Source organism: Dryobates pubescens, chromosome 19 (assembly GCF_014839835.1).
Source record: "Dryobates pubescens isolate bDryPub1 chromosome 19, bDryPub1.pri, whole genome shotgun sequence".
Taxonomy (NCBI): Eukaryota; Metazoa; Chordata; class Aves; order Piciformes; family Picidae; genus Dryobates; species Dryobates pubescens.
The window spans coordinates 1,393,268-1,421,075 of NC_071630.1; the positions used below are offsets into that span (position 1 = coordinate 1,393,268).

At 57.4% G+C, this 27,808-nt stretch overlaps 3 protein-coding genes across 3 annotated transcripts in view; 2 read left to right on the forward strand and 1 right to left on the reverse strand.

The window, feature by feature from the left end:
- Positions 1 to 8,907: 8,907 nt before the first annotated feature.
- Positions 8,908 to 10,791, reverse strand: LOC104308658 (C-factor). Its single transcript, XM_054170252.1, has 6 exons — positions 10,569 to 10,791; positions 10,268 to 10,319; positions 9,867 to 10,054; positions 9,555 to 9,713; positions 9,322 to 9,441; positions 8,908 to 9,096 (listed from the first exon to the last, which is right to left on the reverse strand). The coding sequence occupies exons 1-6, from the start codon at positions 10,713 to 10,715 to the stop codon at positions 8,983 to 8,985; spliced, it is 780 nt and encodes a 259-aa protein (XP_054026227.1). The 5' UTR covers positions 10,716 to 10,791; the 3' UTR covers positions 8,908 to 8,982.
- Positions 10,792 to 15,558: 4,767 nt separating this feature from the next.
- On the forward strand, positions 15,559 to 18,102 carry LOC104303036 (C-factor). Its single transcript, XM_009903611.2, has 4 exons — positions 15,559 to 15,724; positions 16,043 to 16,201; positions 16,480 to 16,590; positions 17,682 to 18,102. The coding sequence occupies exons 1-4, from the start codon at positions 15,674 to 15,676 to the stop codon at positions 17,793 to 17,795; spliced, it is 435 nt and encodes a 144-aa protein (XP_009901913.2). The 5' UTR covers positions 15,559 to 15,673; the 3' UTR covers positions 17,796 to 18,102.
- A 3,079-nt stretch (positions 18,103 to 21,181) lies between these two features.
- The window catches only part of RIPOR1 (RHO family interacting cell polarization regulator 1), a 42,500-nt gene continuing 35,873 nt past the window's right edge, over positions 21,182 to 27,808 (forward strand). Inside the window, exon 1 of the mRNA XM_054169939.1 lies at positions 21,182 to 21,275. The gene's annotated coding sequence lies outside the window, so the exon portion shown is untranslated. The remainder of the gene's footprint in view (positions 21,276 to 27,808) is intronic.

Genomic DNA, 27,808 nt, shown 5'->3' on the forward strand with positions numbered 1-27,808 from the left:
GAATAGGTCTGGGGAGGAGCAGCTGAGGGGGGTGGTTAGGCTGGAGAAGAGGAGGATCTCTATGAAGCCTCAAAGGGAAAGCTGGAGAGCTGGGAGGGAGCAGGAACAAGAGCAAGGAAAAGCTAAAAGGAAGACAATAATGAGACACACAATGGATACTCACACGAGGTCCACCCCCTGATGGCAATGATGGCACCACTGGCACTGGGGCACACTCTGGACGAGTCTCAGACTGCACTCTGGGGCAGACAGGAACCAGATTCAGGAGACAGATTCTGGATGTGGATCCAGGAACACAGGGATCAGGATCAAAGGCAGAAGGCAGAGTCCTCCTGGGACACCAGCCAGGCAAGAAGAGGCTTGACCCTGGGGATCCCTCAGCTCTCTGCTGAAGATGCCATCCATGGGCTGCAATCCCTTGATGGGCAGTTGAGGGTCACCTGTCCTGTCTGCTCCTGCCTGCAGGTCCCCCCTCTGACTTCCTGCCCCCCAGGGGGTGGCACAAGCTGTGACACAGCCCTTGGTCTGCAGAGGAGCAAGTCCAAGGCAGAGACTTTCTGCAGCCCAGCCCTTGGCAGTGACTCTCCCCATCAGCATCTCCCTGCTAGCAGCACAGATCCCAGTGCAGTGAGAATCCACCCTGCCAGCAGCCCAGGGGGCTGCTCTTGATGCCCAAGCTGGCAGGGTCAGAGCTAGCTCAGATGTCTTATTCTTGCCCTGCTCTTTCCCCCAAACAACTTGCTGGGCTTGGGCAATGATGAGGTCAGAGGACTCTTTGCAGGGCTGGGCTGCAGGCAGTTTCCCCACAGGGTGGTCCTTGGGCATTGCTCTTAACCATCTCTAAGCCTTGGCCAGCTGTGCTAGGGTGAGGGCAGCATCTACAGGGTGCTGCTGCTGAAGTCCATGACCACAGGAGACTGAGGGCAGAGTGACCTTCCATCAGGCTGGTGCCACTCCAGGAGCCACAGCACTTCTCCTGGAGCAGATGCTGGGCAGGGCTGAGCCTGGTCTCACACTGGCATGGTGAGTGTTACAGATAAAGGGATGCAGGTGGGAAATAGACAAAATGTACTTACATTATTTACAGGTTCGTTGCTCAGTTGCACAACATCTCCAGAGTACAGGAATGGTACCAATGGCTGAAGATCAGTATTTCTAAAATTATAGTGGCCAAGAGCAGTATATTGCCCCTATTAACAAAAGAAAGTATTCCAACTGGATTTCCAACATGTGCAGTACAGCCACACTCATGAGTGGAGTTACTTCCTTCAGGGCTCAGAAGTCAACTGTCAGACACCATTCTCCATTTGGCTTTTGCACAGGTGGTGTCAGACTGTTGAAAGGGGAATGAGTTTTGCTGGTGACCAATTGACAAATCAAGTTATGAATGGGCACCAAAGAGTCACTGTTGGTTCTGTATTGCCTATGATGCACACTTTGAGAAGTATCTGGCAATTTCATATCCTCTATCTCATGTTGTCCCACAACTGCAGAGTCATCTGAGAGTTCAGGCCTGATAGACAGCTTCAATTTTCCTCCATCAATTTCTACAGTTGCTATTCCAAAAGCCCATTTGGAACCTTTAAGGGTCTTTGAAACACCCTTCTCTCAGAAAGTCAGTTACCAAAGCACAAGGTGCATCTAGTCCTGTTTCAATAGTGTGTTTCTTCCACTCTTTTCCAGTTAAACTTCTGTCAATCTGTAGCTTAGTCAACTCTTGACACCCACCAGTGATTCCTAAAAACGTTAACAGACTCTGTCCCTTAATAATTTGATGGCATTATGGTGCACTGAGCTCTGTGTCAACCAAGGCCCTGTACTTATGAAATGTTGAAGTGCCAGGCCACTGAATGCATACATCCCAATAGAGTTTGTTATCTCTGTTATCCCTCTCCCCCCGTGGCAGGAGGCAGGGCACCCCTAATTATGGGGATTGCATTTACTTGCACAGTTGATGCAGTGCTTAGTGTCAGAACCACTGTTGGAGCAATGAGAGTTGTTCTGGGAAACTGAGGTAGTGGCAGCTACCCTTCTGGTATTGTTACCTCTGGCTCTGCCACTCTGCAGCTGTTGCACTCTCTTGCAGAGAACAGAACCTGGTTAGAAAACCTAAAGCTCAGTTAGAATTAAATCTAGCCAGGGAGATCAAAGGAACAGTAAACACTTCTATAGGTACATTAATATAGGTAAAAAGAAGCCTAGGGAAGGTGTGGGCCCCCTCAGAAAGGACACAGGGGAGCTGGTGACAAGTGACATGGAGAAGGCTGAGGCTCTCAATGACTTCTTTACCTCAGTCTTCACTGGCAAGGGCTCCAGCCTCACTCCCAGAATAACAGAAGGCATGGGGCTGGAAGAAGGAACTGCCCATGGTGAGTGAAGATCAAGTTCGTGGCAATCTCCAAGGTGGTGCAGTATGGGTTCCATGGATGGAAAACTCAGTGCATGAAGAATTGGCTTGATGGCTGCACTCAAAGAGTGTCTGTCAGTGGGTCCATGGCCAAGTGGAGGCCAGTGACAAGTGGAGTCCCTCAGGGATCAGCACTGGGACCAGTCTTGTTTAACATCTTTGTTGGTGACATGGACAGCGGCACTGAGTGCATCCTCAGCAGGTTTGCTGATGACACCAAGCTGTGTGGTGCAGCAGACATGCTGGAGGAAAGGGATCCATCCAGAGGGACATGGACAGGCTGCAGAGCTGGGCCCATGACAACCTCATGAGGTTCAACAAGACCAAGGGCAAGGTCCTACAGCTGGCTCAGGGCAATCCCAGGCACTGATATAGGCTGGGCAGGGACTGGCTTGAGAGCAGCCCTGAAGAAAAGGACCTGGGGGTGCTGGTGGATGAGAAGCTCAACATGAGCCAGCAGTGTGCACTTACAGCCCAGAAAGCCAATCACATCCTGGGCTGCATCAAGAGGAGCATAGCCAGCAGGTTGAGGGAAGTAATTCTCCCCCTCTACTCTTTTCTGGTGAGACCCCACCTGGAGCACTGTCTCCAGTTCTGGAGCCTCTATTACAGGAAGGATCTGGAGGTGCTGGAAGGTGTCCAGAGAAGGGCTATGGGGATGATTAGAGGGCTGAAGCTCCTCTCCTGTGAAGATAGACTGAAGGAGTTGGGGTTGTTCAGTTTGGAGAAGAGAAGGCTCAGAGGTGACCTAATTGTGGCCTTCCAGTATCTGAAGGGGGCCTACAAGAAGGCCGGGGAGGGACTTTTGAGGGTGTCAGGGAGTGATAGGACTGAGGGGATGGAGCATAACTAGAAGTGGGGAGATTCAGATTGGATGTTAGGAAGAAGTTCTTCCCCATGAAGGTGGTGAGACACTGGCATAGGTTGCCCAGGGAGGTGATGGAAGCCTCATCCCTGGAGGTTTTTAAAGCCAGGCTGGATGTGGCTCTGGGCAACCTGATCTAGTGTGAGGTGTCCCTGCCCATGGCAGGGGGGTTGGAGCTGGATGATCCTTGAGGTCCTTTCCAACCTTAACAATTCTGTGATTCTATGATTCTATGAAGTCATGTTTTCACCAAAGTGGTCACTCAGGGTTATCCAAAGACTCCCACAGGATTACTGCTGCCTATTTTGGATTGGCCTAGTTTGAACTGCCCTCCAGGAGGAGGTCTGTTCCTGACAGCTGAAACTTGTATTCATTTAGAATAGGAAGGAGTGGTCTTATCTCCTTTCTCCAATTTGGATATGGAAGTTTTAAATCCTTTTTCAGCTGTTTCATGCAATCTCTCCAGTTTTTCTTCTTTTCTTACATACCTTATTTCCTGCCTGGATGCATTAGCTGGCTGTGTATCCTCCATATCTTTATCGTCATTCTCATCTTCTTCATTCTCTTGTCTCTTACAGTTCCTTGCTAGAAGCCTCTGTTGGATCCCCTTCAGTCCAGAATCACCTTCCTTGGTTCCTGATCTCAGAGTCCTTGCCCTTTTTTGCATCTTCATCATCTATTGGCGACTTCACATATTCAGCAAGACTTTTAAGGCAAAATTTCTTTTCCTCCTCATCACCTTGATCACTATCACCTTCCTTAGCTTGCTTTCTTGTCTTCATTGGAGCAAGCAAAATGCACCCTTAGACGTACCCTCTAAGGGGTCATCCAAGACTGGTTTGTTTGTCTTTGCCTTTGCTTTGCATGGAGCTGGAACTGGAGTTAGTCCAGAAGGATCATCATCATCATCATTATGATAATAATAATAATAAAACAACCAGGTTGGAAGAGACTCCAAGATCATCGCATCCAACCCCTCAACCAACCCGACCCACCGAAACAACTAACCTATGGCACCAAGCACCCCACCAAGTCTCCTCCTGAACCCCTCAGTATCACAGTCTCACAGTATCACCAAGGTTGGAAGAGACCTCAAGGATCACCGAGTCCAACCTGTCACCACAAACCCCATGACTAGACCATGGCACCAAGTGCCACATCCAATCTCCTCTTGAAGACCTCGAGGGATGGTGAATCCACCACCTCCCTGGGCAGCACATCCCAATGGCTAATGACTCTCTTGGTGAAGAACTTTCTCCTCACCTTGAGCCTAAACTTCCCCTAGTACAGCTTGAGACTGTGTCCTCTTATTCTGGTGCTGGTTGCCTGGGAGAAGAGACCAACCCCTTCCTGTCTACAACCACCTTTCAGGTAGTTGTAGAGGGCAATGAGGTCACCCCTGAGCCTCCTCTTCTCCAGGCTAAACAATCCCAGCTCCCTCAGCCTCTCCTCACAGGGCTGTGCTCAAGGCCTCTCCCCAGCCTTGTTGCCCTTCTCTGGACACCTTCAAGTCTCTCAATGTCCTTCTTAAACTGAGGGGCCCAGAACTGGACACAGTACTCAAGGTGTGGCCTAACCAGTGCTGAGTACAGGGCACAATGACCTCCCTGCTCCTGCTGGCCACACTATTCCTAATGCAGGCCAGGATGCCCTTGGCCTTCTTGGCCACCTGGGCACACTGCTGGCTCATGTTTAGGTGGCTGTCAATCAGCACCCCCAGGTCCCTCTCTGCCTGGTTGCTCTCAGCCACTCTGACCCCAGTCTGTCACTCTGCATGGGGTTGTTGTGGCCAATGTTGTGACCCGGCACTTGGATGTGTTCAATCTCCTGCCCTTGGCCTCTGCCCATCTGTCCAGCCTGTCGAGGTCCCTCTGCAGAGCCTCTCTGCCCTCCAGCAGCTCAACTCCTGCCCCCAGCTTGGTGTCGTCAGCAAATTTACTGATGATGGACTCAATGCCCTCATCCAGATCATCAATAAAGATGTTAAAGAGCATGGGGCCCAGCACTGATCCCTGGGGGACACCACTAGTGCCTGGCTGCCAGCTGGATGTGGCACCATTCACCACCACTCTCTGGGCTCAGCCCTCCAGCCAGTTCCTAACCCATCGCAGTGTGCTCCCATCCAAGCCATGGGCTGACAGCTTGGCCAGGAGTTTGCTGTGGGGAACGGTGTCAAAGGCCTTGCTGAGGTCCGGGTAGACCACATCCACAGCCTGCCCCACATCCACCAGGCAGTCACCTGATCATAGAAGGAGATCAGGTTGGTCAGGCAGGACCTGCCCTTCCTAAACCCATGCTGGCTGGGCCTGATCCCTTGGCCATCCTGGAAGTGCTGTGTGATTGCACTCAAGGTAACCTGTTCCATAATCTTGCCTGGCACTGAGGTCAGGCTGACAGGCCTGTAATTCCCTGGCTCATCCAACCGGCCCTTCTTGTGGATGGGCACCACGCTGGCCAGCTTCCAGTCCTCTGGGATGTCTCTAGTGAGCCAGGGCTGATGAAAAATGATGGAGAGTGGCTTAGCCAGCTCATCTGCCACAGGAGCAACCAGGTGTGCAGACACTGATGGGACTTGGAAATTCCCGGCTGGCTCGGCAGAAGCGGTTGTGCTTCTTTGGGTGCTACCAGGTGCTCTTTGGGACCCCACTGCCGCTGCTGGGCTCGCTTGCGTTCCAGCCGCTGCAGGCGGAAGGCTTTGTGCCTCTTTAGCTTCGGTAATGCCCACAGCTGGCGGAGTTGCCGCCGGTGCTGCTGCAGCTTTCCGCAGGGTCTGCCGGCGCCCTTACACATTATACACTGGCAGACCTGCATTTTGTACGCCGCAGTTCTTCCACCTCATTCCTACGAGCGATGTTACCGCATGCACCACCGCTCACAGCTGTGCTCCCCGCCGCCTGCACAGGGGCTGCAGGCGCAGCCGCCATGGGCGCAGGGCTTGCCGGCGCTGGAGTGGCTACTGCCGGCGCCGCTTGAGCTACCAGCCACGGCCCCACTGGCTTTTTGCCAGCGGTGCCGCTCGTCCCTGCCGGGGCTGCCGGGGTTTTGCTTTGCTGTCTTACATCAGGCACTAGAGGAACCACCTTGCCTGTTGCTTCCAGATCTCTGGGTTGGTGGGAAATGGGGGATCTGGACGTGGTCTTTCCCTTTCTAAAGGTATTGTGGCTATGTGTTTCTTAGCTCGGTGCTTCTGTTGTCTTCTCCCTCCCCTGTCGTGATCTGAAACTGCTTTTTTGTTAACTCTTAGCTCCCTGCCGCTGCCTGCAGAAGGAGTAAAATCTTGCCTAGTTTTAACGTTTTTCTCTCTCCACAAAGCTATTGCCAACCCCAATATAGCAACAAAACCCAGGAAGTTCAGGCACAGAGGACAAAGCATAGTAGGATTCAAATCTTACAGTCATGGGGACTGTGAATTGAAAAACTCAGGAGGAGTATGTACAGAAGTGTTACCATATTCCCCATAACAGACAAAACCAAAGCAATGATCACCGACACCTCCAAACATTGCTTTCACCAAATTCCACAGCTTCATTTTGGTTTCCTTAGTCTGAGCACTAATTAATCAATCAACTGAGCAATGCCCCACATGGGGTGCCTATTAAAGAATGTGGTGGGTTGAAATTACCTCCCCCCCCAAACTAATTTGAGAGAATTTGAGGCCCAGGGGGATCCTGGGACATTCAGAAGAGTGCATCCAGCAAATCCAGGGAGGTTCTCCTCCCCCTCTGCTCTGCCCTAGTGAGGCCCCTCCTGGGATACTGCATCCAGGTCTGGGCTCCCCAGTTCAGGAGGGACAGGGATCAGCTGGACATAGTCCTATGGAGGGCTACAAGGATGCTGAAGGGAATGGAGCACTACCTGATGAGGAGAAGCTGAGAGCCCTGGGGCTGTTTGGAGAGAAGACTGAAGGGGAATCTGATCAATGTCTATAAATATCTGAGGGCTGGGTATCAGGAAGGAAGGGACAGGAGCAGCCTCTGCTCACTTGTGTCCTGGACTGAGATCCTCCAGGACAGAGATCATGGGTGGGTGCCAGCCCCCCTTACCAAAGGGCAATACTCCCTTGGCTTTCTTTGCCACATCCATGCCCTAGGTGCTGCTGGTATGGTGCTGTCTCTTCCAGGCTGCCTGGGACATGGTGACAAGGTGCATGACTGCAGAGCTCCAAGACAGCTGGGCACCAGTAGTGTTCCCCAGGGCTCCCTGCTGGGCCAGTTCTCTTTAACATCCTTGTCAATGGTCTGGGCAGGGCCATGAAGGCACATTAGTGAAATCTGCAGATGACACTAAATTGGGTGGCAGTGTAGAGGAGCTCTGCAGAGGGACCTGGCCAGGCTGCATCCATGGCTGAGGCCAGTGGGCTGAGATTCAAGAAGGCCATGTGCTGGGTCCAGCACTTGGGTCACAACAATCCCAGGAACACTCCAGGCTTGGGGCAGAGTGGCTGGAAAGTGCCCAGCAGAAAAGAACCTGGGGGTGCTGGGTGACAGCAGCTGGTGGCTAAGAAGGCCACCAGCAGCCTGGCCTGGATCAGCAATGGTGTGGCCAGCAGGAGCAGGGCAGGAATTATCTCCAGTTTATCCCCAGTATTGGGCACTGGAGAGGACACAGCTTCAGTACTGGGATCAGTTTGGGGCCTCTCACTCCCAGAAAGACACAGAGAGGCTGGAGCAGGTCCAGAGAAGGGCAACAAAGCTGGGGAAGGGTCTGGAGAGCAGGGCTGGTGAGGAGCAGCTGGGGGTGTTTGGTATGGAGAAGAGGCTGGGGGGAGACCTCATTGCTCTCTACAGCTCCCTGAGAGGAGATTGCAGTCCAGAGGGGTTGGTCTCTTCTCCCAGGTAGCAAGTGACAGGATGAGAGGAAATGGCCCCATCTTATTCCAGGAGAGGTTTAGGTTGGACATAAGGAATAATATCTTCCCTTTGAGGGTCAACAAGACCTGGAACAGGCTGCCCAGGTGGGGTCTCCATGCCTGGGAGGGTTTCAGAGAAGTGGAGATGTGGTGCTGAGGGCCATGGGTTAGTGGTGCCCTGGCAGTGCTGGGTTCACTATGGGACTTGAGCACCACAAAGGTCTCTTCCACCCAAACCCATTCTGTGAATCCACGACAAGGGGATCTTGTGAGCAGCCTTTGGTTCTGCCTCGGTGAAGCCCTGAGAACTGGGGATGCAGAGAAGGCAGAGCTGCTGAATACCTTCTTTGCTTCAGTCTTTACTCCCAAGACCAGACCCTGTCAGCTCCAGTATTACTTTACTGTAATGGTCACAGAGCCCTGCAACAGGCTGCTCAGAGAGGTTGTGGAGTCTTCACCTCTGAAGACTTTCCAGCCCTGTCTGGATGTGTTCCTGTGCCACCTATGCTGGATTCTATGATCCTGCTCTGGCAGGGGGGTTGGAATGCAAGCTCTCCAGAGGTCCCTTCCAACCCCGAACATCCTGTGAGCCTGTGATGGGGACACAGAAGGTCCTGTGCTGTGCAGGGAAGAGTCAGCAGGACCAGGCCCCACCACTCTGGATCTTCCTCTAAGGGAAGGCAGTGGCTGCACAGCCAGCTCTGAAGGCTGCTTCCCTGTGCCCATGGCCATGGGGGCTCCGGAGCCAGGCAAGGACAGGGCAGAGCACAGAGGCTGTGGCTTGCAGGCAGAGGTTTATTGAGGTGTTGGCACAGGGAGCAGCAGCACAGGGTCCCACTGCCAGCAGGCTGGGCTGGCATCTCACCAGGGCAACACCTTCCCTTCCCAGTCCAGGAAGGTGCCAGTGTCCTTCTCAGAGAGGGAGGAGAGCACCTTCAGCATCCCTTGCACGCTGGCATCCACTGTCACTGGGGGCTGTGGGGCAGAGGGGCATGGTCAGCTCATGCCCAGGCCTGGCTCAGGGCTGCTCAGGGGCAGCTGTGGCCAGGGGACGTAGACCCTTGGGCTGAGAGGAGAACGCCAGGCCCATGCTTGAGGCCCAGGGGACTGGGGGCACCAGGAACCCAGGGTCAGGCAGGGAGGTCAAAACAGGGGCCCAGAGCAGCAGCGTTGAGGGCACTGCCATGGTGAGGCTCATACCTGGTGCCCAGCAGCACTCCCCATGTCAGTTTGCACCCAGCCAGGGTGCAGAGCAACGCAGAGGATGCCGTGCTCCCGGTACCCCAGGGACTGGCACTTGGTCAGCATGTTGAGAGCAGCCTGTGGGGACACAGGAGAGGCTGCTGGGGGCAGGGCAAGGCTGGCTGCAGGGGGCCATGTCCAGATGCCAGGACAGGGGCAGCAAATCTGTGCTCAGCATGGCCTGGGGGTACCTTGCTGCAGCGGTAGGAGACAATCTGCATCACATCCCAAGCGAACTGAGAAGTGATGGAGCCACCAATGCTGGACATGTTGACTATGGCTGCCTTGCTGCAGCTCAGTGGTGAGCCTGGGCTCCCCTGGGCAGCCTTCTTCAGCAAGGGCAGGAATGCCTTGGGGGAGAGAAGAGGAAATGGAGGCAAAAAGCAGCCCCACAGGCTCCTGAGCTCTAGGTTGCAGCTCCACAACCTGAGGCAGAGGCAGGACCCTCTCCCACCTGTACTTTATGCTCCTCTGGGACAGCCCAGCCTGGGTGAGGCTCTCACCTGGCCCATCAGCAGGGGCCCAATGGTGTTGGTGGTGTAAATCTGCCTCATGTCCTCCAGGGTCTCATTTGCTAATGAATTAATCTTGATAATCCCAGCATTGTTGATGAGCAGGGTCAGCCCTGAGCCCCCCAGGTGCTTCTCGACTGTGGCTGCAGCTGCCTTGATGCTGCCAGGGTTGGAGACTTCTGCAGAGCCAACACAGGGCAGGTCAGAGCCCACAGCCCCCTGCTGCTATGGGGTCCTCTGTGACCCCCTGGGGATGTTCCCTTGGGGCTGGCCACAGGCAGGAGGGATGGCAGTGCCTGGTGTCCCTGCAGGCACCTGCGTGTTGGCACAGCTCCCTCCTGGGCACTGGGCAGAGGAGCCAAGGTGAGGGACTCCCACCGCGCGGCACCTACCGAGAGGGATGATGACCAGGTTGGGGTGCTTGGAGGCCAACTTCTGTAAGTCCTGCAGAGAGGGAACTGTGTGGGCATGCAGAGGCAGTAGGGGCTGTGCAGAGGCTCCTCCCATGTACCACTGTCCCCTCCTCACAGCCCCTGCCCGGCTGGTCCCACAGCCAGCCCAGCACAGTGCCCTGTGCCATGGGTGCCCAGCTGCACCCCCAGCCCTTTGCAAGCCCCCTCCCTGCTGCAGCTGCTGCCCAGTCCCCCAGCTGCCATCCCCGGCCCTGTCCAGTGCGTCCCAGCCCAGCCTCACCTGTGCTCTCTGCCCCTTGGGGTCCCTGCACCCCGCAAAGACCCACTTGGGTGGGGTTGGCATCCCCAGGAAGTGCTGGACGAGCCCCAGGCCGATGCCCCGGTTGGCGCCGGTCACCAGCACGGAGTGGATGCGAAGTTCTCCCATGCTGCTGCTGCTGCTGCCTCTGCCCCAGCTGCTGCTGTGTGCTCAGCTCCCTGGTGCTTCTTTATAGCATGGCCATGGCCACCCCACCCATGCAGGGTTTGTGCTCACTTGACTCCTGGCACCACCTCCCCAGCTCTTTGGACTCCAGGACAGAGGTCCTGTCTGGGTGCCCGCCCACCTTTATCAGAGGCCAGTCCTCTTTGGCTTTCTCTGCCACATCCACTGTTCAGCCACTGTTCTGAAGGCTGCTGCTGGACACCTGCAGAGTGCATGATTCCTTAGCTTATGTTATAGTTTAAGCTTTCCCAGCATCCAAAAGCCCAAATGCAACAGATTTAGATTGCCTCTCCTCTCCCTTTTTTGCCTGGTAGGGTAAAAGCAAATTAGGCAGTGGAAAGGAGAGGTGAAATGACAAACAGTCTGGAATCACTTTGGAAGTGCAAAAGGTAAGTTTAACAAAATGTATCTAGCATCTGAGTAAGGGGGAGAGTTACAAAGGTATAAGGAAAAGGGTAAATTGAAAAATGTGCAAACCCAGGCCCAGCTGGCGTTGGATTCCCTTGCTGAAAATGTGGATTGTTTTTGGATAAAGCCCTTAGAAGTGTGGAAGCAGTGTGGTGGGTTAAAATTTCCCCCAACATGACATTTGCGAGACAGCTCGGTTAAGCAAGTGAAAGCTGTATTTACAAGCAAAACGACAATCTACAATGAAATGCAATGAATATGTGCCAAATAGACAGTGTGCCAAATAGACAGGTGAGGTGCAGGAGCAAGAGAGGCTTGCTGGGCAGGAATACAGAGTGGAATAGACCTTGACTCCAGGGACCCCTCTCCATGGGAGTTGGGACCCAGTCTCTCCCTGCCCACCTAGGTCAGGTTTCTTTGTCCACCTGAGGGCTGGGGTTCTTTTCAGCCCTTCCAGGGATGGGTGTAATCTGGCATAGCTCACCAATTCCTTAGATTCTGTGTAGAGCAAACCAGTAACATTCCATGTGCCAAGAACAACATCCTCGTGTTGGCACCCTTGGATTGGCACACGCTGGTACCTCGCATTGGGAAAAGATTTCAGCTCATATGTGTGCTTGGGTTTTACTGGTTAAGGGACTGATAACAAAGAGTATGGAAACAGCCACTGCGAGCTGTAAGGTAGATTGGGGTGGGGGCTGCTAGGGACTTCTGCTTCTGTTAGATAGCTGCTGCTGGCTAGGGCTTTGGTGTAGGGTTGCTGTGAGGGATATCCTCAGGACTTGTGTTAGCTGCTTCATCTGTTAAGGGCATCTGGGACTTCTGCTGTAAGTGGCACTCTGAGACTCTGTAATGTCACAGTGCAGGAAGACTTGACAATACAATCAATATGATTGATAAGCAAGCTTCAAACTTTATTCAAAATCACACAGGTTATATAGGAGAGCTCATTCATACATTCAAATCCTTATCATACTATTGGTTACATGTTAAATGTCAAGCCTATCCCCTGTGGTTTTTACAGCCTGCTAAGCTAACCACAAGTTCCTCTTTCTGTGAGCTAAGTTCCTCATGAACCTAAACCCCATGCTTTGCCAAGTCATGCTCTGTCAGCTAAACCAGCTATGTCCTATGCTTTGCTAAATCATTCTCAGTCAGCTCATTCTTATGTCCTTTAGTAACCAGCCAATCCTCCACACTCTAATGCTGGGGGATCCACAATGCAGCAATAAAGGACTTCTGGGAGGACTTCTGAGATTCTCTGCATTTCTGGAATCTCATTGCTATATGGCAACAGGGTTTGTGCCTTCATTCATCACCCAATGGCCCCTGAATCGGGGGAGAAAAATCAACAATCCATGCCCCAGGTGCTGCTGGCACAGTGCTGCCTCCTCCAGGTGGCCCAGGACATGTTGACAAGGTGCATGGATGCAAAGCTCCAAAAAAGATAGCTGGGCACCAGCTGGGCTCCCTGCTGGGTCAGTTTCAATCCATTGCTTAGTGTCCTGTCACTAAAAGGATGAGAGGAAATGGCCTCAGGTTGTACCATGGGAGGTTTAGGTTGGACATGAGGACAAATTTCTTGAACTCAAGCGGTGTCAACACCAGAAACTGCCTGCACTGGTGGAGTTTCAGAGGAGTGGAGATCTGGTGCTGAGGGCTGTGTCTTACTGGTGGCCTGGCAGTGCTGGGTTCACAGTGGAACTTGAGGACCTCAAAGGTCTCTTCCACCGAAAACCATTCTGTGAGGGGAAGGCCATCAAGGGGACAGAGAAGGTCCTGAGCTGTGCAGGGAAGGGTCAGCAGGACCAGGCCCCACCACTGTGACTCTTCCTCTAAGGAAAGGCAGGAGCTGCACAGACAGTTCTGAAGGCTGCTTCCCTGTGCCCATGGCTGTGGGGCCTCCAGAGCCAGGCATGGGCAGGGCAGGGCACAGAGGCCATGGCAACCTGCCAGCACTGGATCCAGGGATCCTTGGAGGAGAAGATGACAGCAGCCTAGGATGGTGTCCCTGTGTGGCCAGGTGTCCTCAGGCCCAGGCTGTCACCACAGAGTGTGTGAACACCCAGAGTAGGAGCAGATCAACACACAGCCACAGCCTGCACAGCCCAGGGCTAGGCCAGGCACGGTTCCCCTGCCTCCTCACCAGTAGTGTGGCCATGCAGGGCAAGGTGTGCTGAATGTCCCTCAGCCTCCCTCACCAGGCTGACACCATCCCTGCTCTCTGGTTGCTCATTGGAGATGTTTTGTCTGCACTCCTCACAGGAACCACAGGAACAATGGAGCTGAAGCAACAGTGCTGACTCACCTGATGGGACCTTAACATCCTTTGTGCATCTGGGATCCCAGAGAACAGCTGAAAATGAAATAGCTCAGCAGAGCAGAGCCTCATCCAGCCTGGCCTTGCAGGGAGGAGGCATCACAGCCTCCCTGGGCAACCTGTGCCACTGTCTCCCCACCCTCAGTGCCAAGATTTTCTTCCTCATCTCTGTAATAAACTACAGATCTATTTTACATTTAATCTTTCTGGGGGTGCTGTCTTCAGGCACTGCTGTAACCTATTTACAAAGTGCATTCAGGTTCTGTTACTTGGTTGTGGGCAGCATCTTCCACAGACAAGGCATATAAGGCAGTTTGAGCAATTGAAGCACAAATCTGAGTGATTTACACTGGAAACAGAGATGCCAGGATCTGCAGTTCCCCACGAGGGGCATTCTGTAGCAAACTGGCTGCTTACTCACAGCTGGCTACTTTGTCTGGGATCCTTGTGGGGTCTGTAATCATAATTCCAGCAGTTTCTTCCCGGTTCATGGGCTGTGTGGCTGGTTCTTGGCTCACAGAGGGCTAAAGGGCCTCTCTCCTCTCATGGCCAGTTCACAGGCTCTAGCAGTGCAGCTCTGCTGGGATTCAGTTCTCTTGGGGCTTTTCTGCTTTCTGCCTCTGGTGCAGGGTTCTTGGAGTGCTGGTTGCCCTGGGCCAGGTGCAAGGCCCAGGTGTGGGTTTGCCTGCTAGGGCAGGCTCTTCAGCTTCACCTCTGGCAGCATTTGGTTCTCGTTGCTTCTTGGTGAGAACAAGGCCAATTTCCACCATCTTGGATGGTGCCCAAAGACAATTAATGCCTGTTGGTAACTGAAATTGTGAAGTGCCAGGCCAATGGATGTACACATCCCAATAGATTCTGTTACCAGCACAACCTCAGGGAGACTCTCCTGGACAAATCCCTGGCCAGTCTGAATAATTTCCCAGGTGAGCTGGTTCTTGGCAGTTGGGTCTCCTCCCTTGCTGTGGCTCCACCTGGGGTGTCCACATAGGCCCTTTGGGAGCGTGGCCATGTTGCAGTTGTGGCCCTGCCACTCTCTGAGTACATTGCTTTGTGGAGCCTAGAAGAGGCCTGAGAAGCTGGGCAGGGGCCCAGTCCAACCATCCACAAGAGCTGAGTAACAGCTGGGAGATGTTTCCCTCCGGGTGCACCACTGCTGGTGGCCCAGGATGATGCTTGGCATCACCTCCACCTCACGCTGATTGTTTCATGTCTCTTTTGTAGGGGCTGAGAGATCTGGCATCCAGACACCCAAACCTGGTTCTTGTGAAGCTGGGTAGGTGTCCCTGAGATGGTGAATTTGTGCCTGCTGGCCACACTTGCACCATTTGTCCTTCCCTCCCTGCCTTCAGGCCCCATATGGGGATCCAGTTCTTCAGTGCTGGCTCAAACGGTGCTGCCAAAAGCCCGGCTTCTCCAGCCCTGGCTCAGCCCCAGTGCTGCGTTCCCTGGAGCCTCCTTGTTCTGTGGCCACAGGACCAGGAGGTTCTTGGTCCCCATCTTGGGTGACCTCCAGCTTCCCCAGCTGAGTCACCACAGCCTTGCTGTGCCATGCAGATGAGCTTCCTTGATCCCGAATGCCAGTGGGGCCAGGAGGGCTGCGGGAGGAAGGCAGCTCCCATGGAAATAGCATGAGATGAACGCAGGCCCTGGTGAGGAGCTGTGGGAGCCTGCAGAGCCATCCTGCAGCCTGTCCCAGCACAGCCCCTGTGGGGACTGTGCCCCCAGAGACAATCCTGGGTTCCCCAGAGCTGTCACAGGCGTGGACCTGGCCCCCGCACGGGAGGCCGTGGCTGCTGGGACCCCGCATGGGGGTGGCTGCTGTCTGCAGCCGGGGGCGCTGCCCCGGGGCGGGGTCCTTGGGCTGCGGGCGGAGGCGGCGGCGGAGGCGGTGCGGGGCTGAGGTTGCACAGTGCCACCTGGCGGCCGCATCTGGGAGCGCGCCTGCGCCTCAGCCTCCTCCTCCGCTTGCTCTTCCCCCCAGGCCCCACGGGCGGACCTCCGGCGCTCAGCCCTCCTCTGTCCCACTGCAGATGTCGCAGACCCCTCCGCTGTCGCTGCTGCGGTGAAGGTGGTGGAGAGGAAGCTGAACGGCCTGGGCCTGAACTTGCTGATAAACAACGCCGGCATCTACACCCCCACGGCCTCGCTGGACACCGTGGGCGCCGATGACATGATAAGGATCTACCAGACCAATACCGTGGGGCCAATGCTGATGTCCCAGGTGTGGATGAAGCTCTGAAATGGAGCTCACCACAGAAGGGGACTTTGGCCAAGTCCATCCATGGGCTTGCTGGAGATTGCAGAGAGCTTTTTCCAAGCTTCCCAGGGCTGAGGGAGGGAGGGAGGGAGGGAGGGAGGGGCAGTGCTCTGGCTGCTCTCCCATCCCAAGCCCCCTTGCATTGTACTGGGGCACTGCAGCACGACACCCTGGCTCTCTCAGCTTCCTGCTGGTCCTCCTCATCCTCCCTGCCATAGGCAGGCTGGGCTGGAGTGGAGCAGGCTGAAGGCACAGTTCTCCCACAAGGCTGCTTCTCCCCAGGCCTTCCTGCCCCTGTTGAAGAAGGCTGCCCAAGAGAGCACAGAAAAAGGCCTGAGCTGCAGCAAGGCAGCCATCATCAACATCTCCTCTGTCCTGGGGTCCATCACGAAGACCCCTGAGACCTTCTTCAAGCCTGTCATCTCCTACCGTTGCAGCAAGGTATGGAGGCTGGGGACCTGCCTGTGCTCCTCAGCTCATGGGAGTCAGAGCTGCTGCTTGCCAGGCCTGAGATCAAGGAAGCAGCTGGGGTGGAGGGACAGACCCATGCTGATCCCTGTCTGAGCTCCCTGGGCATTCCCTTGCCCAGCTGCTGCCCACCTAGGGCAGGTCTCTTGAAGAGACCTCACCAGGAGGCAGCAACGGAGGGGGGGGGGAGGAGGGTCCCTTGTGTGTGGGGCTTTCTTCTGCCCATGGCTGATGTCTCCTTCTTCCCCCAGGCTGCCCTCAACATGCTCACAAAATGCCAGTCTCTGACCTACAGGGACGCTGGCATCCTCTGCGTGGCACTTCACCCCGGCTGGGTGAAAACCGACATGGGCAGCCAGGAGGTGGGTTCCAGCTGAGCAGGTCCAGAGGGGAACCCATGGGTGGCACTACAAACTTGCAGAGGAAGTGCCTGAGGTGGTGGGTGTGGCTTTTGGGAGCGAGGAGCCATCTGAGAACGAGCTGCCCATGTCTTTGCTGGGCCACTGCAGAAGGCGTGGGTGCTGCCTGGGCCATAGCATCAGCACACACCCAGGCTGAGCAGAAGGCCTGAACAGGGGGAAAGGGCTTTGGGAAGCCTGGAGATATGCAGAGAACCTGACTGTGACAGCAGGGAGGAAAGGAGCAGCACCATCCCATCCTGTCCCCTTCCTGTAAAAGCTCTCCCCTCATCCTGCAGGGTCCCTGTTACAGGGTTGGGGTGGTCCCTGCAGCCACCCTGGCTTGCAGCAGGGATGTCTCATGTGTCCTGTTGGGTTAAGCCTGGAGCTGGCTTCCCGGCCCAAGGCACCTCCATCAGTGAGCATGGAGATACCCAACCACCCTCCCGTGTAAGGGACCTGTCCCACCTCCCATGGCTCTCTGCATTGCTTTTTCTCCCTCACTGTGAGGCAGTAGTGGGAGGGGAACCTGGTGTGTGGACCTTCCTCCTGCCCATGACTGGTGCTCACTCTGCAGAATAGAAGGCTCCAGGGGGACCTTAGAGCATCCTTCCAGTACCTGAAAGGGCTCCAGGAGAGCTGGGGACTTTGGATAAGGCCTGGGAATGCCAGGATGAGGGACTGGCTTTGAGCTGGGAGAGGAAAGATTGAGACTGGAGATGAGGAAGAAAATCTTGGCAGTGAGGGTGGGCAGACACTGGCACAGGTTGCCCAGGGAGGTTGTGCCTGCCCCCTCCCTGGAGGTGTTCCAGGCCAGGCTGGATGAGGCCTTGAGCAGCCTGGGCTGGGGGGAGGGGTCCCTGCCCATGGCAGGGGGTTGGAGCTGGATGAACTTTGAGGTCCCTTCCAGCCCAACCAATTCTGTGAATCTATGATTCAGGTGGAAGGTGATGTGCAGGAGCTGAGTGGGTGCTGGTGGGTGCCCAGGAATGATGTTGGGGTCTTGGTAAGGGTGGTGGGGTCTGGGTCCTGGCCCTCACTGGTGCCCATTGCAGGCTGACCTGCCGGTGGACACCAGCGTGCAGGGGCTGCTGTCTGTGCTGCCCACCCTCTCTGAGAAGCACTGTGGGGCTCTGCTCAACTGGGAAGGTAAAGCCATTCCTTGGTGACCAGAGGACTTGCCTCTGGGGCTGCAAGGGACCTGTCTGTGCCTCCAGCAAGTGTGCAGGGCAGCCTGTGACCCCTGCCTTCATCTTGCTGATCAATAAAGCCACTTGGTACCTGTGCCTCCTCCTGGCTCTGGTGACCTGCTGAGGCTGGCTCTGCCCTGGCCTGGAGATGGTCCCTGCCAAAACCAAGCTGGCTCCAGAGCAGGTCTGCCCAGCCTCTGCCATGCTTCCACCCAGAGCTTGGTGTCTTTGCTGCAGGCTTCTTGGGGGGACTGTTCTGCACCACTGAGCCATGGCCCTCAGCACCACATCTCCAGGGATTTGAAAACCCCTCCAGGGATGGAGCCTCCACTACTGCCCTGGGCAGCCTGGGCCAGGCCTTAACAACCCTTTGGGGAAAGAAATTGTTCCTCATGTCCAAGTGGTGCAACTTGAGGCCATTTTCTCTCCTCTTATCAGCCCAGTTCTGGCTTGGAGACATAGCCAAGCCTCCACCAGGAGCTCTCCCTGCCCCTTGGCAGAGGTTCTCCTCCACAAGAGAAATGAAAGGTGGCCAGTCCCTGTGGGATGACTCCCTGCCCATCTCTCCATGTTTCTCACTTCTGCCCCATGCCACGGGCTGGATCCTGGGAGATGAGCTGTGTGTGAGATCTCACCACTGCTTGCAGGCAGCTCATAGCCCCACCATGGCCATTGCCAGCCTCACAGGATGGGGATTCCCCTGGGAATATGGGGAGAAACAGGGGTGCTGAAAGCTTGGCTGGGGGTGTTGGTGCCACCGGGTGGTTGCCCACCTGCTGTGGCTGTGAGCTTCTACCGACCTCAGGAGGCTGAAAAACTCTGAGCATCATGCTCCAGCCCCCTGGGACACCACCAGGTGGGCAGGTATCCCGGGATGTGGCAGGAGCAATGGGAAGCTCTGCAGCTGAAGTCTGCTCTGGCAGGGCTAGCAGCCTGCCTGCTGGGGCTGAGAAGAAGCCCCAAGGGCTGCTGGAGGTTTAAGCACTGTGGGCATCAGCCCCTTGGAAGCCCAGGGTGGTGACCTTGCCTTTGGACACGGGACAGCAGGCCAGGTGCTGTGCAGAGCCCAGGAGCAGCAGGTTGCTGGTGGCAGTGCCAGACCAACAGGAGGCTGGGGCAGGATGACTCAGCCTGGACCTCTGTGGCAGATGGAGCCAGTGGCTGCCCAGGAGCCCTGCAAGGCAAAGCTCATCCCAGGGAGCACACTGCAACCCAGCTGCTACAGATGGTGCCCACCATGGGAACTTGGAGGCTGGGGGTCCCTGAGCATCTTGAGGTGCTCCAGGAGGTGTGTTCCTCAGGAGCCCCAGCGAGGGGGCAGCTGGGCAGGTCCCAGGAGCTGCCCAGAAGTGTTGGTTTTCCCTGTCAGAGTTCCGGGCGTCATCCTCCCACAGCCATTATCTCCCAGCTTCCTCCCTGCCTGATGTTTCCTGCTGCCTTGGCTGCTCTGCCCTCCGTGTCAGGCTACTCCCCTGCCTCTGCACACTGTCAGACCTCATCATGCCCTGTGTCCTGACTGCTCCAAGGGGCACCTGAAATGCCACTGCTGCTGCCTCATCCAGCATGGGGCAGAGCAAGGGTGAGGTAGGGTCCAGCTGTTTTCAGGAGCTGATCCACCTCTGTTCTGAAGCTGGTGGGCAGGTGTCTGCTGGGCCAGAGCACTGACACTGGTCCAGCAGTTCCACACAGCACATGGGAACACATCTGGAGACTTCCAGGGACCATGGGTGAGGAGGCTGTCACCCAGAGAAGATTGGATTGCCCCCACCAGCCACTGTGGAGTAGCATCCGGTGGCAAACATCTCTGCTCTGGGGAGCCCAGGAGCTCTCCAAGCTCCAGGGATGACTTTCAGGGGTGGGAAAGGGCCATATTTTCCAGGGTCTTCCACCAGCTGCCTGCTTGCAGCTCAAGAGCCACCGGCAAAGACTCGATGCACCAGGAGCTGGGATCAGGCAGGTCCGTGGGTCAGGAGGGGAGTGGGGAGGACATGAGGAGTCCTGGCGGCAAGACTCCTTTTGAGAGGCAACCTGCCGTGGCCATGTTGGCAACCCACAGCAGGCAGAGCCCCTGTGAAAGGCAAAGGCCACCCCAGGAGGAGAGGGCCAGGAGGCTGGGAACGGAAAAGGGCTGCTCCCTGACACGGCTGCGGAGGTGGAGCAGCAGGCAGGAGGCAGGGCACAAACACCCAGCCCGTGAGGAAGCGCCGGGACAGCGGCCAGGGGGTGGCTGCAGCAGCTCCAGGTGCAGCAGAGCTTCACTGGACGAGGAAGGACCATAGCAGGGGCAGCCAGAACTTCAGAGACCTAAGCCAGGACTTGGAGATCCCCTCAGCAAGAGTCTTCCAGCCAAGGCAGGTCTCCGTGCTGCCAAGGGGCAGGTACTGACTGTGCCGGGGCGGGACAGGGCAGCAGGATGGTCCTGGTGGGGACACCACTGTGCTGGGTGGCATTGCAGTCCTGTGGCTCAGGACTGGGCTGGGTGACCGTGCCAAAGCCAACGGTGGTGGGTACAGCGGTGCTGGGCAGGCTGCATGGCCTGGGGACCTGCAGCTCCCTGCGGGTGTAGTGCCAGGAGGCAGCTGGGGTGCAGGAGAAGCACAGCTCAGGAGGAAGCACATCCAGGTCCCTGCAGCACAAGGGCTGCCAAGGAAGCCACGTGGGGCCAGAAGATAGTGCTGAGGCTTCCTCCCAGCTGCTCCATCGCTATCCGGCCCTGCAGAGCCCACTCCAGCCCTGTCCATCCCTTCTCCTCTGCTCTGTTATTGTTAGCTGGGAGGAAGCAGCTCACCAAGTCCCACCTCGGGCTTTAACCCCCTGCTGCCTGGCCTGCTGCTCTCTGCGCCACCAGCCAGGAAGGAGATTGCTCTGGTGCTGGAAGCTGGCTGCAGACTTACCTCCCTGGGGACCAGGAGCACCCCAGGGCACGTCTCCCCCAACCCTGTTGTCTCCCCCAGCCCCTCCTGGAAAGGGAAGATGCTGCTTTGGCCTCTCTCAGTGTGGAGGGAAGGGCCTGAGGGCTTTGGGTGCTGATGCTTCTCTCCTTGCTTTCTCTTCCCCCTTCAGCTGGTCAGACCTGCCTGGTGCTTCCTGTGGGAGTCCCCCTGGCCTGCTGAAGGGGCACCATGCAGGTGCCAGCTTTGCACAGATTCGCCCCAGACCCTTAAGAGCCATTCTGGAGGAAATCCATCTTGGGAAGCAAAACTGCATCACTTCCCTGGCCTCATCTGGGCAGCTGAAGCCCAGGGCCTCTGGAGGTGCCACCTGTGCAGACCAGACAGACACTTCAGCAGCCTTCTCCAGATCATGTTCTTCTCCAGGAGCTGATCTCTTCTTAACTGTGCCCCCCTTCTCATCCAGCAGGGAGAGGACCTCAGCGTCCTGGCACCCTCCCTGCTCCCCCCTGGTGGTGATCACCGTGGGACACCTTTCCTGAGGGGCAGTGTCCATGCAGGAGCACAGGTAGGTGATGCAGAGGTGCTCCCTGGCTCCTGCACACACACTATCAATGTTGATGTGCCCACCACACGCCCTGGTGTCCCCAGCATAAACCAGTGGCTCCCCTGGGCCAGCCTGCTCCTTGCCCTGGAGCTGTGGCACAGCCAGCCACGGGGGTCTTCCCCAAGCACCCCCATTTTGGAGCTGTGTGAACCACCTTGTCACCTGAACTTGGCACAGGAGCCTCCACGTGTGGGTTGCAGGGAGGTTCTTGCCCCACAGGTGGGGACATGCCCATGGCCACAGTGGTGCCCATAAAAAGGGGGGATGCTGCCTGAGTCAGCCCTTGGCTGCAGGACCCCATCCTGCTTTGCAGGGTCCTGCTGGGGGCTGCTGCAGGTCAGTCTGCCCCTGCCTGTCCCCAGCACCACCCGGGCCTGAATTTCCAGCTCCTGTAAAACAAGCTCCCAGGAGCTGGCACAGTGCCAGGCTGCCAGCCAGCCTGTGCCAGGCTGCAAGCCTGCATGGAGGGCTGCCAGCACGGTGGATGGGGTGAAGGTGTCCAGGAGATTGCATAGGCTGGAGCATGGCCGTGCTAGGGGAGTTGTCTCCTCAGACATCAGCATGCCAGCGCCCAGCTGTGTCTGTGCCGACACGGTGAGTGCCACAGGGACTTCAGGAGTGTCCCTGGAGACCCAACCCATCCTCTCCAGCCACATGGTTTGTCTCCCAGCCTTTGCCAGGGACACAGAGTGACACAGCAAGGATGCCCACCTGGGTGCCAGCCCTGTTTCCCTGGAACATCCATGCCCCCCTGCTGGCTGTAGTGGGAGGGGGAAGGCTGCAGCTCCTCCTGATGAGCTCTGTCCTGCCCTGTCCGTCTGCTCGGAGCCAGGGGAGTGCTGCTGGGAGGATCTTGGCTGCTCTGCTTTGTTGTGACAGGGTGAAGTTTCCTTTTCCAGGCAGGGCTGCACAGCAGCTGGGAACATCCCTGCTGCCCAGCACCCACAGCACTCTGCTTCCCCTTGTGCTCGCATGGAGCCAGCCTGTGCCCAGCCCTGGGCACTGCCAGGGGCACATGGACTGGGGGGTGCCATAAAGGAGCCTCCAGGCTCTGTTCCCAGCCTGGAAAGCTGGAAGCAAAGAGAAAAGGCCTCTCCCCAAAGAGAGGAAGCTCCTCTGGCTTTGTGGGGAAGAAGGAGCAGCAAGGGCTGGGAGCAAGGGGAGGGCAGCAGGGCTGGAGGTGGCCAGGGTACATGGAGCCACCAGGATCTGTGGTGCTTTGGAGAAGGTCCTGTGGTGCTGCCCTCACTGTGACTCAGCTGGGGACCCTCTCCAGGGGACACACCACTGGGGAACTACTGCATGTGAGCAGAGTGCTGACATGCAGCTGGCACCCATCTTGCCAACCAGTCCAGGTTGGCATCTCCAGGCCATGTGAAGCTGCCCTCTGTCCTGAGCACCAGCCTCTATCCTGGGTGGTCCCCAGTCACAGAATCGTGGAATCACAGAATGGTTTGGGTTGGAAGGGACCTTCATGATCATCCAGTTCCAGCCCCCTGCCATGGGCAGGGACACCTCCCAACCAGGACAGGTTGGGAGCTGGCACCTCAGCACCCCAAGCCTTTGCAGACATGGGGGGGTCCTCAGCAGTGTCCTGGGCATCCCACCCACGCCTGACCCTCTAGAGAGGGCTGGGACCTTGCTTAGACCTCTCCTCCATGCCCCCCATGCTGAGCCATGACGTGCTGCTGGGGTGGAGGGGAAGGAAGCTGGCCTGGTGGAGCCGAGCCAGGGAGAGCTTCCTGGCAGGCAGCTCCATCCTCCTGCACCTTCACGCCTGCAGATGGCTGGAAGCAGGGCAGGCAGCAGAGAGGCTGTGCCAGCCCTCCCCAGCCACTTCCCAGCCTGGCACCCACCTGCTGGGACTGCTCAGTAGGCACCGTGCTGGGGCCCTGGCACTGTGGTGCTGGAGGGAGCTTGACTCACCCCTGGGACTCACACATGCAAGCAGAGTGCAGGGACAGGCAGGGGCACTGGAGAGGCTGGAACCCTGGGGCTGGAACCCTGGCCTGGGGCTGGTGGCACCCACATGTGTGCTGCAGGGCTGGGAGAGGGCCTGGCCAGCAGCATCTGCTCCTGCCTCATCCTGAGACCCAGAGGGCATGCCTTGTGGGGAGGAGGCAGCAGGCTTCACACTGTCAGTCAGGTGCCCCCTCTGCTACCTTTGCCCCTCCAGTGGCTTTTAGCAACCAGTGTCACCCCTGGGCTGCCTGGCTGGCTGCCACTGTGTCCCTCCAGAGACAGCCTTCCCAGTGGGAGCCAGTTTGGACCAAGAAAGGCAGAAAAGGTGCAGGATCACAGAATCACAGAATGGTTTTGGTTGGAAGAGACCTTTCAGATCATGAAATCCAACCCTCAGCCCAGCACTGCCAGGGCACCACTGAGCCATGGCCCTCAGCACCATATCTCCAAGGCTTTGAAACCCCTCCAGGGATGGGGACTCCACCACTGCCCTGGGCAGCCTGTGCCACGCCTTGACAAGCCTTTGGGGGGAGAAATTGTTCCTCATGTCCAACCTAAACCTCCCCTGGGGCAACTTGAGGTCATTTTCTCTTGTCCTATTGCTTGTTCTTGGGAGACGAGCCCAACCCCCACCTGGCTCCAGCCTCCTCTCAGGGAGCTGCAGAGAGCCAAAAGGTCTCCTCTCAGCCTCCTCCTCTCCAGACTGAACAGGTCCCTCAGCTGCTCCTCACAAGACTTGTGAGGACCTCTAGATGAGGACAAAGCTCCTGAGATACCATCTCATGGTGCCAGCTGCAGGAGCTGAGTGCAGCTCGTGGCGTCAGGAGGGCTGCCTGCATCTGTGTGGAGATGGCGTGAGCATGGAGCTGCTGGTCCTGGGTGCACAGAGGCTCCCTGGGTGCCTGCTCCCTTGCTGGAGCAGGGGTCACTTGGAACCCTCCAGGCTGTCCAACTTGCTCCCCAGCACGTGATTTCCCCTCGGCTTTATCGTGCCTGGCTGTGGGATCCGGGCTGGGAGAGCTGCAGGGACAGGAGATGATGACAGCCACTTCCTCCTGACCCCCGCAGCTGCCCTCATTTCCTCCACCCAACGGCTTGGTTGTTTCCCTCTGCAGGGAGGGAGCTGAAGGCTTGGTGCCTGCTGCAGGGGCACTTTCTCTGGGAGACAAACCTGGGTGCCTGCTGCTCTGGAGAAGTGGCTGAGGGGAGACCTCATTGCTTTCTGCAGCTCCCTGAGAGGAGGCTGGAGCCAGGTGGGGGTTGGGCTCTGCTCCCGAGTAACAGGAGACAGGACAAGAGGAAATCGGAGGACCACAGAGGTGGGGGTTGTAAGGGACCTCCAGAGATTATCCAGTCCAACCCCCCTGCCAGAGCAGGGGCACCCAGGACAGGCCACACACTCCAAAGGGTGGCCTCAAGCTGTGCCAGGGGAGGTTCAGGTTGGATACGAGGACAAATTTCTTCCCAGCAAGGGCTCTCAGGCACTGTCCCGGGCTGCCCAGTGAGGTGGTGCAGCCCTCATCCCTGGAGGGGTGTCAGAGTCGTGTGGGTGCGGTGCTGAGGGATGTGCTGCAGTCGAGGACTCCTCAGTGCTAGGCTGATGACTGCACTGGGTGCTCTGGAAGGGCTTCTCCAGCCTGGGCGGCTCCGTGATGCCATGAGTCCCCAGGCTGCTGACCCCACGCCATGGTGGGGCTGTGCCAGCCTCCCTGCTGCCTGTGCTGAGCTGGGCTGGTCCATGAGCTCAGCTTTCCTGCTGGCTGTGTGGGATGGTCCCGAGGAGCTGCAGGAATCGTGTGAATCATGAATGCTTTGGGAGTGACTCCTCCAGGCGGTGCGGGAGGTGATTGCTGCTGCACCGAGGCGATGGCTGCCCGAGGGGAGGTGGTCTCGGGGGACATTCAGCCCCTAGGCTGAGCCATGGTTGGAGACGCTGCCTGCCACCTTCCCAGGGTGGTGAGGGCAGTTACAGGCCAGCTGGATGGTGGCCAGAGAGTCTGGACTAGCCCTTGGTGCCCTCCTGCAGCTCCTTGCCCTGCTTGGCCCATGCTGGGCTGCAGCTGTTGCAGTTGCAATCTGGACCTTCTGGCTTTGCTGCAAAGCCAGCCTGGGTGTCTGCTGCTGGCCAGAGCCTTTGGGTGAGAAGAGCACCCAGCACTGGCCAACACTTCCCAGGCTTGTGGCCACTCTGGAAATGTTCTCACCTGCTTTCTCCAGCCCCATGGGCAGGCAAAGTGCTGGGACAGGCAGCTCTGCCCCATGGAGAGAGCCAGGCTGGGTGAGGTCTGCACCCCAGCCTGCTGCTGCTGTAGGGTGACCCTGAGCCTGATGGGGAAGGGTTTCCTGCAGAGCTCAGAGGTGCTGCCAACCAGTTCCTGGCATGGCCAGGTGCCCATGAGCCAGCTGGAGACCTGCTCAGGCTGCAGTGGCACCGCCCTGGCTCCCCCAGGCTCCCCCAGGCTCCCCCAGGCTGTGTCCCCAAACCTGTGCAGCCAGAGGGGCAAGGAGCCCAGAGCCAGGATGGTGCCAGATGCTCAGTTCCAAACCTGTGGCCTTGATGGGGCACCTCAGCTGCTTCTGGTGATAATGGCTGAGCTGTGAGTGTGCCCAGCACACGTGGCTGTCCCCACAGCAGGCTCTGGTCTGAGCTCACTGCCTTGCTCCAGCTCCCGGCAGGAATGCTGAGCATGCAGTGGCTCCGGGAGGCAGGCAGGGAGGCAGGGAGGCCTGCAGCCAAGCGCTGGCCTCCTGCCCTCCGCAGAGCAGGGAGAGGACATGGCTCCAGGCCCAGCCTGCAGCCAGAAGAGTAGTTTGGGCAAAAATCCCAGGGCAGGAGGGTCCACTGAGAAGACCTTCCCCTGCATGGCAGCAGGCAAACACAGACAGCTGGCACAGCCAGGGAGAGGGGAACGTGCTTAGAGTGATCCCAGACCCCAGCAAGGTGCCATCCTGTGCTAGGAGATGCTGGGCAACGCTGGGTGGTGCTGAGCCAGGGCATCCTTGCACTCAGGGACTCTTGCCTGCACTATCACCCAGCCCCCCGGCGCTGGCAGGGGCTGCCGGGAAGCCTCCTCCCATGGTCAGGGGCCAGCAGCGTCCATGTCCGTGCTGGGAAGCTTAACCCCTGCTTGCCAGTGGGCACCAGCCTGGTGTTGGGCAGTAGCAGGCCAGGGGGTGCTGCAGGGCTGTGGGTGTGGAGCCTGCCCTGGCTTTTGCTGGCAAAGCTGCCCTGTGCTGGGCAGGTGCCCGCTGACCTGGGACAGCCTGTGTGGGGCCACAGCCCCAGCCCTGGCACAGGCAGTGGTTAGCTTGGCATGCCCAGGCTGGCAGAGCAGGTGGGCATGTGGCCGAGGTTAGGAGAGCTGCAGGCAGCCCAGCTGTCCCCAGCACTGGGCTCTTTGTGTCTGCAGGGGGACACAGGGCTCAGCAGGGCAAGTGTAGGGTGGTGCCCCTGGGGAGGAGCAACCTCCTGCAGTAGCACAGCTGAGGGGCAGCTGCTGGAGGGCAGCTCCATGGAGAAGGACCTGGGAATGCTGGGGACAGCAAGTTCCCCATGAGCCAGCAATGTGTCCTTGAGGGCAAGGAGGCCAAGAGGGTCTTGGGGGCATTCAGAAGAGTGGCCAGCAGGGCAAGGGAGGTTCTTTGCCCCCCTCCACTCTGCCCTGGTGAGGCCATATCTGGAGTCCTGGGTCCAGTTCTGGGCTCCTCAGTTCAGGAGGGACAGAGAACTGCTGAGAGAGTCCAGCAGAGGCTGGAAAGCTGCTGAGGGGCCTGGAGCAGCTCTGGGAGGAGCAAAGGCTGAGAGCCCTGGGGCTGAGAGCCTGAAGAAGAGCAGCCCCAGAGGGGAGCTGAGCAATGCTCAGCAAGAGCTAAAGGGCCCTTGGAGAGCTCTTGGGGGTGGGAAAGGTGGTGACATCATCCACAGGGTGTGGGTGGCATTGAGCCCTCAACATGATCCATGCAGATTAAGCCCTGACAGCTGGTGTGGTGATCACCACTCTAGGCATGAGGGGGGCAGTCCTGGTGTGAGGTGGGGTTGGTCTCTCCTCACAAGCAACAAGCAACAGGAGGAGAGGAAACAGCCTCCAGCTGTGCCAGGGGAGGTCAGGTTGGACATCAGGAAAAATCTCTCCCCAGCAAGGGCTGTCAGGCACTGCCCCAGGCTGCCCAGGGAGGTGGTGCAGCCCCCAGCTCTGGTGGGGTTTGAAAGCTGCCTGGATGTGGTGCTGAGGCAGGTGGCTCAGCGGTGCTGGCTCAGCAGCAGTGGTGGCAGTGTGAGCTCTGGGGTAGTGCTTGTGCTTGGTGATCTCCAAGGACTGTGATTCTGTGACAGGGAGTGTGTGGTGCTGGGACCTGGCTGGCTGGATCCACACATCCTGCCTGCCTGGTTTGGCTCTTCCCTGGTGGCCATGGGAACTGCATCTTTGCAGAGCTCTTCCCATGGAACCAGGCCATGGAAGGGCTGGGAGCTGAGCCTGCTCCTCACCAGGTGTCCTTGGCAGCATTTCTCCACTCCCTGGTGTGACCCCAGG

What these genes read in the sequence shown, in the direction of transcription:
- LOC104308658 (XM_054170252.1), bottom strand. Translation starts at nt 10,715, where the DNA reads ATGGGAGAACTTCGCATCCACTCCGTGCTGGTGACCGGCGCCAACCGG. An exon ending in CCAAGGGGCAGAGAGCACAG is followed by an intron (nt 10,320 to 10,568) that starts GTGAGGCTGGGC and finishes CCCTCTCTGCAG; the next exon opens with GACTTACAGAAGTTGGCCTC. An exon ending in GGAGTGCTGCTGGGCACCAG is followed by an intron (nt 9,097 to 9,321) that starts GTATGAGCCTCA and finishes TCTGCCCCACAG; the next exon opens with CCCCCAGTGACAGTGGATGC.
- LOC104303036 (XM_009903611.2), top strand. Translation starts at nt 15,674, where the DNA reads ATGATAAGGATCTACCAGACCAATACCGTGGGGCCAATGCTGATGTCC. An exon ending in GGCCAATGCTGATGTCCCAG is followed by an intron (nt 15,725 to 16,042) that starts GTGTGGATGAAG and finishes GCTTCTCCCCAG; the next exon opens with GCCTTCCTGCCCCTGTTGAA. An exon ending in CCGACATGGGCAGCCAGGAG is followed by an intron (nt 16,591 to 17,681) that starts GTGGGTTCCAGC and finishes TGCCCATTGCAG; the next exon opens with GCTGACCTGCCGGTGGACAC.